This window comes from Antechinus flavipes, chromosome 6, assembly GCF_016432865.1.
Source record: "Antechinus flavipes isolate AdamAnt ecotype Samford, QLD, Australia chromosome 6, AdamAnt_v2, whole genome shotgun sequence".
Classification (NCBI taxonomy): domain Eukaryota; kingdom Metazoa; phylum Chordata; class Mammalia; order Dasyuromorphia; family Dasyuridae; genus Antechinus; species Antechinus flavipes.
Genome location: NC_067403.1, coordinates 29,069,512 through 29,080,108, shown reverse-complemented (window position 1 = coordinate 29,080,108; position 10,597 = coordinate 29,069,512). Strand labels below are relative to the sequence as shown.

At 34.3% G+C, this 10,597-nt stretch overlaps 1 protein-coding gene across 1 annotated transcript in view; it reads right to left on the bottom strand.

The window, feature by feature from the left end:
- Positions 1-2,505: 2,505 nt before the first annotated feature.
- The window catches only part of N4BP2 (NEDD4 binding protein 2), a 56,308-nt gene continuing 48,216 nt past the window's right edge, over positions 2,506-10,597 (bottom strand). Inside the window, exons 15-16 of the mRNA XM_051964387.1 lie at positions 7,480-7,603; positions 2,506-6,096 (exon numbers count right to left, since the gene is read on the bottom strand). Coding sequence (XP_051820347.1) covers positions 6,051-6,096; positions 7,480-7,603 — 170 coding nt within the window. The 3' untranslated portion in view covers positions 2,506-6,050. The remainder of the gene's footprint in view (positions 6,097-7,479; positions 7,604-10,597) is intronic.

Genomic DNA, 10,597 nt, shown 5'->3' with positions numbered 1-10,597 from the left:
ACTCCAGGCCCAGCAATCTATCCACTGAAGCACATAGCTAGCCCACATCAAGTTTTGTAGATATCTACACAAAGAAAGCAAGCTGTATGCCATAGAAATTCAGATTCATGGATTTCCCTTTTCTGTTGTTTGGAAAATACTTTTTTTTGATTAAGTTCAGTATTTTTTTTTTTTTTACAAATCAATTAACTCTGAATTTCCTCTCTCCTCTCCCTCCCTCTCTGTGTATGTGTGTGTGTGTGTGTGTGTCTTTCTCTCTGTCTGTCTCTCTCTTTCTCTTCCCTCTGCCTTGCTCTCTATCTCTGTCTTTTAAACGACTTTGTTACACTGCTTTGGGACTGGGCATAATGGTGGATACTAGCCAGCCTTGATACTAGAAGATCCAATATTGAAGGAAAAGTAATAAAGGTGAAAAGACTATAAAGGCATATCTACTCTTTATTACACATTAATATGTTAATTGACTGTAGCCTTTAAAATTCAAGTATGCATTTTTAAAGCCCTTTATAAATTGGTATTAGTTCTGCTAATTAAATGGATCAAACTCTCCCCCACCAAAAAAAAATTTTTTTTTTCATTACAAGGGATGGGAGAGAAGAGAGGAAAAAATTATTTGGGGAGGAAAAGGCAAGGGATGGGAGAGAAGAGAAGAAAAAATTATTTGGGGAGGAAAAGGCAATGTAAAAATAAAAATAAAAAATCAATTAGCCAACTAATAGGAGACACACTACTTAAAATGTCTTTTTGGTCTCTTTGGTTAGTTTGTTCACACAACTAAGGTAGAAGAAATCCTATAAATCATTTTTAAAAAAGAAACTTTTCAGCTTTCTTCTTGAAACCTTTACATTTAAAAAGGTAATTTTTAAATGGAGGATTTTCATAGTTTATACATCTGCATGCCATGTCGTTCAGGAGATAAAATTGAATTGTTTTCCAAATAAAATACACAATACAGCTTTAGTATTTAACATTTCATATTACTTATGACCATGTCAGAAGACTGAGTTATTCTATGGGATGTTATACTTTAAGAGATACATAAATTCTTTTAGTTATTAAAATGGTATGTACTTCAATTATTCGAACCCCCTAAATGTCACCCACCCAGCAATACAGAAACATAAGCAAGCATAGTTGAAAACAACTAATCCATACTATCTAAAAGCCGGTACCCCATCACCTTGAGCAGACATCTGACTGGAGACTAATGAAGGTGTGCTTTGGCAGCAATTTGTGACAGAACTTTGCCTCCTCTTTCTGTTTTGCTTTCATGACTTGAGCCAAAGCAATAACATAATATTTCTCTTGTCTTGGGAACATCAGTTGGAATAGGATAGTAAGAGATCTTGGGATTTTGTATCACAAAAAGAAAGCAGGTTGTGCTAGGTCAATTTTGTTGATTTTGCTCATTTATTTATTTATTTATTTTTTTTTGCATCACAAGTGCCTCCTGACTGAAATGTCCTACTTGTTCAATTCTCGCTTGAAATAGTGCAGGATCTTAAACTCAACTTAGGTGCCACCTTCTACATGGGGGATTTTCCCAACTACCCAGATTTTGTCAACTACACCCCTTGTCAAAATGATTTGCTTCTATTTTGTATTTATCTGGTTATGTTTTGTATTTGCCAAGTCAAATTTAAGCTCCTAGACAGGGCAAAGACTTTCATCGTTTTATCTCCCAGCACTTTCCACAACACTCAACCTTAATAAATGCTCGTTAAATTGAATTGCACTTCTTCCTCTACTTTTCCAGTATCTGCTAATGGACTGAGAATGACCCTAAATTCTCAAATTTTATACAACCAGAAGTTCTAATGGTTCAAAGTATCAAATTATAAGTTTTGATGGTATAAGAACCAGCCTCGCTAAGCCCAAAAAGTGATTTGTGACCACAGACTCTCATCAAGTTCACTTTCTAAAGATGAAGAACCAACTGCAATCTACATGGGCAGAGGAAGTACGTACGTAGCCCAAATAATAATCTGACTCCCTATTCAATCAACTCCATTATCTCCCAATTGATGACTTTGATACAATAAAACCTCTTCAGTTGCCTCCGGAAGCCCCAGCAAAGCTGACCCACGCTCTCTCCATCCTCCCCGTACATCCTTCCTCCTCCCACCTTCTCTACTCCTCCAACACTACACTCCCCTTTCTGTCGGCATAGGTCCCCCCATGCCAGGAATGTTCCCCTTCTCACCATCACACCACAGAGGACAGCTCCTTCTTTTAGAGGCAACTGAATCACCATCTTTCCCTTAAAAGCTCTAAGTCTGAGTGTATGTATCTTATTTATTCACTTTATATTTATGTCACATATATTCATATAAGTACTTGTTATCTCCCCCATTAGTGTAAGCTCCTCATAATCTTTAATTATATCTCCACAATGTATAGCACAATGGCATAAAGCAGTTGCTTAATGAATACCTAATGACTGGACTCTGAATTAATTAAAGAATTACTTAGTCTTGCCAATAAAAGACTATCACAACACAAAGGTTTATGTTTAAAGTACTTTATTAAACTAGATGTACAATTTGCAAATTCTTTTCAATAGAAATTTTAAAAGCAAAATTATAAAAAGTCTTTCAATAAAAAAATTACAGTTAACAACAAAATTACACTTTTCTCTATAATACAGTTTCTGATATACTGTCTGAAAAAATTAAATATGTTCTCCAATGAACTGATCTTAATAACCTTAGCTGCAATGTTTTATTTCAATGAGATTTTTCACAGTTATTTCAGTTACTCATCAATAGCAAGCCCATTACTTGACACAGAATCCAAAGTTCATGTTTAGAAGAATAAAAACAAACTTGGCATCCAACATGAAGGCATTAAAAAAAAAGTTTCAAGATACTGATGTGGTTCTAGCCTTGTTCTTCATTAATTCCGTGTTGATACTCTGCAAACCTGAATTACATTTAAAGGATATATAAGCACCATTAACATAGACTATGTAGACTCATATTAGATCTTTATATGACACTTTATACCATACAAACATTTAGGTCTATTTTTTCACCATGAAAATAAAGATGAACAAAGATTAAACCACTGTACAATAGTTAATAAATTTTATCCCCATCACAAAGCAAAATAGAGTGTTAACACACAAGAATTGTATCCAATGAAAAGCACATAGGAAAAAGCATACTACATTTTTGTGGTCACTTTCATAAATTTAGATCATGCAGAACATTGTCGGAGCAATTTCCTGAGTTTCAAAGATTTCCATTTTCCACCACCTCAAAAATTTTCTACCATTGCTGGGGCAGGTGTCCTTTGCCAACCATAGGAAAGAATTGAATTCAAAAAGACTAGCAGAAAGAAATCTCAAGCTATGCCTTCAGAGTGTTTTGCAACTCCTGTGATGCACTCATTCACATAATCTATACAAATTCTATTTTTAAAAGAAATGATGATTTTATCAACCTGAGCAATGAACTTAACAGCAAGGAAAAGCTTTAAAAACAACTAATATGTAGGCAACCATGCAATGGCGAAAAATTCTGATAAAACGTGCTATCATTTCTCATTTGGGGGGAAAAAAATTCTATTTTTTAAGAAATCATTTCTAATATCTATTTCTTGTTAAATATTGGTCAAGGTTACACTCGAAGTACATAATCAATGATGAAACTAAATAGAACCAAACACAAAATAAATTTTTTAAGACAGTCAATGAACTATGGCACAGATAAACCAACACACAAAACAGTAGATAATCCCCAAATTGACTCTCTTTGGCATGTTATTCTATGGTTGGGAGGGGGAAGTAATATTTTCTTTGCTAATTATGTTTTGCCTAAATTAATTTAGTTTTTGTCTCCTGAGCACACATCAACTGTAAGAGAGGTTGTTCAGAAGTATGCCAAGAAGTGTGGGATTGGGGTGGGGAATGGGGGATAATTGAGTGGGGGAAATTTGGAATAAAAATATTTTTATGGATAAACCATCAATGATTAAAAATTCCAGGGTGCATCTTTAATAATCAAGGGCAAAGCCCCACCATTTTTAACAAAAATAAGGTATTCGATTCAAGCTACCAATGTACAACCCCAAGATAACAACAATTTGGCTTTTTTTTTTTTTTTTACTTCAATGTATCATGTGGCCTTTAGATCACTTTGTCCACACCTCTACTCATAGTGAAGACACAGTGGATATATTCTAACTCAAGTGATCAACTAAATTATTTTATCACTGGGTCTCCTAATATAAAATTAAAGAACTGAGCAGAAAGTTGCATAAGCTCCAGTACTCAGTTGGCTCATTTATTAATATGTCTCAATTCAAATTTTTAAGACACCCCTTAAACTTTCTTACTAACATACATATTTTGTTGGCTTCGTTAACAATCACACTTTTGCAGTAATTGTGGAAAAAGCTAGGTTTTATTTTTACACGTACAGCTCTTTACATAGGACAAAGACCATAAACTAAATTACCAATATCTCTTCAGATTTTAACAAATTATAAAACTGTTTAAAATGTAATCATGTGAAAAATACTTTAGAGGCAACTACTAAAAATGTTTCTGATACTGTACATAAACTCAGATTTTTTTTTTTCTGAAAATACAACTTCACAAGTAAGGTTTTCCTTTAAAAAGCATGCATTCATAGTACGTGTATTTTTATCTTAAAAAAATACTTCAAGATGCTCCTGGGATCTGTTTTTATTAAAATGTATCTTCTTTTTGCAGATATAGTTATAAATTTTGGGAATTTCTTATAGTAAAGTAGTACCTGAAAGGTGAGTCCTGAATTGTTGATCTCATATTTCAAGCTAAAAAATTAGTTTGCTAAATAAATGTGGAAAATATTTTCTACCTTTTAGAGTCAAATCTTTTCCCCCCCACCAAAAAAATATAAAAATTTATTCTATATTTTTTAAAACAATAAACCTACTTATTATGCTACAATAATTTTTTTTAAAGATGTTATAATGGGGAATAAATTTCATAAGGAAAATTACATTTAAATTTTCTCAGCTCAAAAATGTGCAGCATAATGGAAATACAAAGAAACAAAAGTATGTATGTACAACTAGTCCACTGAGCAGAGCAAATCTATAGAATTTTCCTTTGAGAAAACACTGAAGTTTATGTTTAATATGGTTAAAACTTTAGCTTTAGCATTTTCCTTTAAATCATTCAGTTAAGAATGTTTTCTAAATTTAGGCTGGGAAACAGGATTTCAACCTATTACAATTTAGACATTATCCATATCAAACATAAATGAAGATACTTAATACTAAGTTTAAGGGATCCGTTCTATTTAAGCAATAAAGAATATCTCCCAATCACATGGTCTGTCTAAACATTTCTTTAATGTTTCTGCCTTATCAAAATTGGTGCAGAGGAGAATATAAGATTGATGGGAAGTGGCGGGGGGTGGGTGAAAGAGGGGGATTAAGAACTGAACTGAAACCTACCCTGTAAGCTCCCTCCCCCTCTCCCCACTCTCTCTTCATACATGGTACACATAGGAAAAAGGCAAAGGAGGTCCCACAAGTCAGAAAAAAATAACAGTAGTCCCCCTTTGCCCCATTTGGTATATGGTAGGACACAATGACAACAGCAAAGAAGATGCTTGACTCATGTATCAAATTCAAATATGTTTGTTCTAAATAAGACTTTGACAAGTGGAAATTATGCCTTCTAGTATTCTCCACATTACCTGGAAGTCTTTAGTACTGTGTAAATGTTAAAATAGGAATACAAAGTTTTAATTTTCTATCCGAAAGAAGAATTGAGGGGACACCAAACTTTTAAACGATAATCAATAATAGCTTTCTTTAAAATTCTGTAATCAATAAGGATGCTGTATTTTTTTTTCATCTTTGATAGGCAACATATTTGGCATTAGACTTAGTAAAAAAGTAAGATTCTTTCAAGTTCTGAAAAACATCACAAATTATTTCGTTGTAAAAGTGGAAAGTATTCCCAAGGAAATATTTGTATAACAGTAAAGTCAATTTCAAATGTTGCAAATGTTTCAGTACAAGTTTTAACAAAAACAACAAAAATCAGCTGTTTACTTCAGTAAAACTTTCAAGCACCCTGGTTTAATTTCAGAGAACCTGTAAAACAAGAAGGAATAGATTCAAAACACAGCTTTATAACAGACTTAAAATGTATATTCTTATTAATTTCATCTGAAACTACCTCTACTCAAGATATTAAGGGTATAACCACAAAAGAATCTCAAACAAGGGGTGAAGGTATTCAGAATCCACTCCCTAACCCACTAAATTCACCGGATATTTTCCTTGTATGTAAAAAGTGAAGACTTAGATGACCTAAATTTAAGGTTCCTTTCAAATCATCAAGTTCTATGATTCTAAGATCATTAATTTTGACTGTTTGCTATCAGTCCCTGTAACTTAATGTCAAATTAAATACAATTCAGAAAAAGAAGGAGCATCTCTACCAGAATACCTGCTAATTAAGCTCTACTTTTTCAACTATCAAGTCTGAATCCTGCTTTCTCAACTACCAAGGCCAATATCTCTACATTCAGGAAGGAATAAACAGGCACTTGCTTTCTTAAGGATAAGATCATTACTATCTGTAGTTAAACTGTCTGCAAATAAGAGGTAAGTCAGTCCTCAGGAGAAGTTGCTGAGGAAAGGTCAATGCTAGCAGGAAGATGAAAGTAATAAAGTCCTCAGATCCTGCTGAACTTGAACTTTGTTCAACAGAAAAGTAAACAGTAGCATTAGTCAGTAAGAAAGATTCTTATTTAACGATACCATGTATTGGCTGGATGACTCCTTTTCCAAAATTAATTCTAAAATATTACTTCTCACCTTCAAAATGAATGTTTCTACATTACATAGTATTATTTTTATAATTATAATTATATATATAATTATAATTATAATACTATGTAATTATTACATTAAAGTATTACATAAAACAATTATAAAAATTGTTTCCTAAATTACTGAGATGTGTAATAATACTATGTGTAGTATTAGTACAAATATGGCATTTTTATTACAAAGAAGTAACTATGACAATTTTACCACACTGATGAATGTGCTAATTTGAAAATGTATCTTTTAAGTACGTTTTTTCATCTTTTTTCACCATTTCAGTCAATAAATACGTAATATTCAAAATATAGGAAAAACAATGAGCAAATCTAAATAATGAGGTACAATCTTAATTTTTCATGATAGAAAACATTTCTGTACAAAAGATTACAATCTACCTCAAAACAACATATATGTTCTTGAATTTGCAGTTTGGCTAAAAATGGAAGAGCGATGAAATATAAAAACATATATAAACTCCTGCCCTTATTCATATGCATAATTTGTGGCAATTATTGGGGAGGGAGGTTTGATAGGATTAGTTAATATCAATTAAGTATTGCAAGCACCTGTTTTGAACAAATATCGGTGTTTACCTGATGGCATAACTAAGTTTCATTATCTGTAACAGAAATCTAAGCTCACCTGAAGTTGTGGCTTGTGAGGTATTTAATGACTGCTGGTTTGATTCGAGCAACTCCTCCCTGGCTATGGTTTCCTCTTCCCGTAATCACAGAGAGATATGGTTTACCACCATTCTGCTTATGCTCTGTTACAAAAGGAATGACAACCGTTAAAATGCACTCTTATAGGGGAGCTCTCAATAGATATAACAGATCTACACTTACGGATCTAAAAATTGTTTCCTAAATTACTGAGATGTGTAATAATGCCTACAAACCCCCCTCCCCAATAATTGCACTAAAATAATGCATGTTTTATCCAAATTCCATGTACAGTGAATCTTCACACAAAATCAAAGAATAAAGGAGAGGTCATTCTATTATCCCTTCTTAAACCCTCTCTTCTTCCCCTTGGCTCTGAAGTGAAGGAGCATCACTTACTTATTCCCAGAGGTAAGCTGGCCAACACCTGTTCCAACCCCCAAATGGGGTCACAAGAATCAGACACAACAGATTTATAGCACCTGTCAGGAACATGGGGACTGCTCTGATTAATAGCAGCACTCCAAGGGATCCCTTGGACTGTGCCAGGACCTGTTGTTGTTTTTTAAAGGTCGCTGACATTAGGCCACTGAAAGGGAGTCCGTCACGGTTCAGAGGCAGGACCTGAATCTAAGCTTTCTCGAGTTAAGACCAGTCCTTTGTTCTCCGAGTCATCTTTAGTGGAATAACAGCAGCTAGTGTCTATACCACACCATGAGCCAGGCACTGTGCTCATTATTATTGGCTTAGGTATCCTCACGGCAAGTCTGGGGGCAAGTGCTATAATCATCACTATTTTAAACATAGGGAAACTGAGCACACAGGATTATGTGCCTAGCCCAGGGTTCCACAGCCAGTAAGTGTCCGACTCAAGACACTAGGCCCAGGCTCCGCTCTATCGCCACATCCTCAGGTTTACACTCCAGCTGGAGCCTCCTGAGTGAAGTGAGAAATGATTTATTATCTGTAAATGTTTGATTTGTACACCTACATACCATATAATATATGTATCTACATACCCATAATAGTTTTTCAGATGAAAAGGGATTGGAAAAAGTTTAAGAAATGCTGCTCTGTACCAATGAAAACCCAAGTCCAGGCCCTAACTTTTTATCTACTAGGAACTAATTTTCTCTCCTTCTCCCACAATCCTGGGACTCCTGGACTCATTTTCCCAGGGTTTACCTGCCTATTTGGTGTCCTATCATATTCTTACTTGGTCTAACTCCATCTTCTGGTGAAGTATTCCCTTCCCCCTCTTGTTTTCATTGTACAAAGAAATGTTTAGCTGATTGATTAAGCCTGTATTGCCAAGATTCAATCAATTATGCAACAACTATTAAGTGTCTACTATATGCCACAGATTGTGCAATGTTTGTGAGGACATACAGCAGAAGTGGAACACTTCCTGCCTTTAGGGAATGTAAGTACTTTACAATGTATGCAGGGAAGATGCTGGATAGATGGATAGATGAATGGATGGATGGAGGGACAAAACAGACAGATGTAGATAACAAAATTGGCAGACTGAATTGAGAAGGTGGGAAGGGGAGCAAAGGAAGGAAATGGATTGCAACGGGTTTCACACAGAAAGCAGCACCTGAAGAAATACAAGATGTCATAGGTTGGGGAGAGCGCATTTCAGAAAGAGAGATAGAAATGGAATTCAATTGTTTGTCTGAGCCAGTTCTTCTAGATTTTCACAGTCCTTAGTGAGTTACACTAAGGGGCAAACACACACAGATGAATTTCACATTTTTCAGTTCAACTCATTTACTTTTTTCTTAAAAAAAATTAAATGGTATTTCCCCCCAATTACATATCAAGAAATTTTTTAGCATCCACTTTTGTAAGATTTTGAGTTCCAAATTTTTCTCTCTCCCTCTGTCCCCCCTCTTCTCTTCTGATGATAGTAGACAGTTTGTTATAGTGTAATATGTATGTGTGTGGTGTGCGCTATGATATAAAATATGTTTCCATATTACAGTTGTGAAAGAAGAAACAGGTCAAAAGGAAAACGACAACAACAAAAGAACGAACCAGTTCTTTATCTGGATGTAAACAGCATTTTCCTTCACGAATCCTTTGTACTTGTCTTGAATCATTGTTTCAATGAGAAGGGAGGGCCAAGTCATTCATAGCTGATCATCACTCAGTATTGCTGATGCTGTTTACAATGTTTTCCTGATTTTGCTCATTTCACTTTCCATCAGTTTGTACAAGACTTTCTCAGCTTTTTCTGAAATTTGCCTGTGCATCATTTCTTATTGCACAATAGTATTCCATTACAATATACCACAGTTTGTTCAGGCATAGGATATTTCCTCAATTTTTAATTCTTTGCTACCACGACAAGGGCTGCTATGAATATTTTTGCACATGATCTCTTTTGAATACAGACCTAGTAGTGATACTGTTGGATCAAAAGGTATGCATATGCATAATTTTATAATCCATTGAGTATAGTTCCAAATTTCTTTCCAAAATGGTTGGATCAGTGCGTTGTCCCAATTTTCCCACATCCTCTCCAACACTTGATCAGTACTATTATTACTAGTTAATTGGATAGCTATGAAGCAGCATCTAAAAAGCTGTTTTAATTCGCATTTCTCTAATCAAGTAATTTAGAGCACTTCCCCATGTGCCTATAAATAGCTTTGATTTCTCCATCTAAAAATTGACTGTTTATAACCTTTGACCATTTATCAACTGGGAATGGCTTATATTCTTATAAATTTGATTCAGTCCTCTATATATTTGTCACTCACATTTTTCTCATGATTTTTATTTGCCTAAGAAATTAATAATGGAAATGAGCCCAGTACTTTCATACTGATAAAGATAGAGAGACCCAGTGTTTAAAAAAATATATATATTGTATTAGGATCTTAGATTTAGAATGAGAATTACTCTAACTCATTTTAAGGACGAGACAATCAAAATCCTGAGAGGTTTAATTGGCCCAACTCAACACGGATAGTCTGTGCTAAATTGAACTTGGATCTATGATTCTTTTCGATACTTAAACAAAACTCATACCAATCAATTAACAAACATCTCTTAAGTATAACACAGTTAGACTAACAGCCTTTCTGACT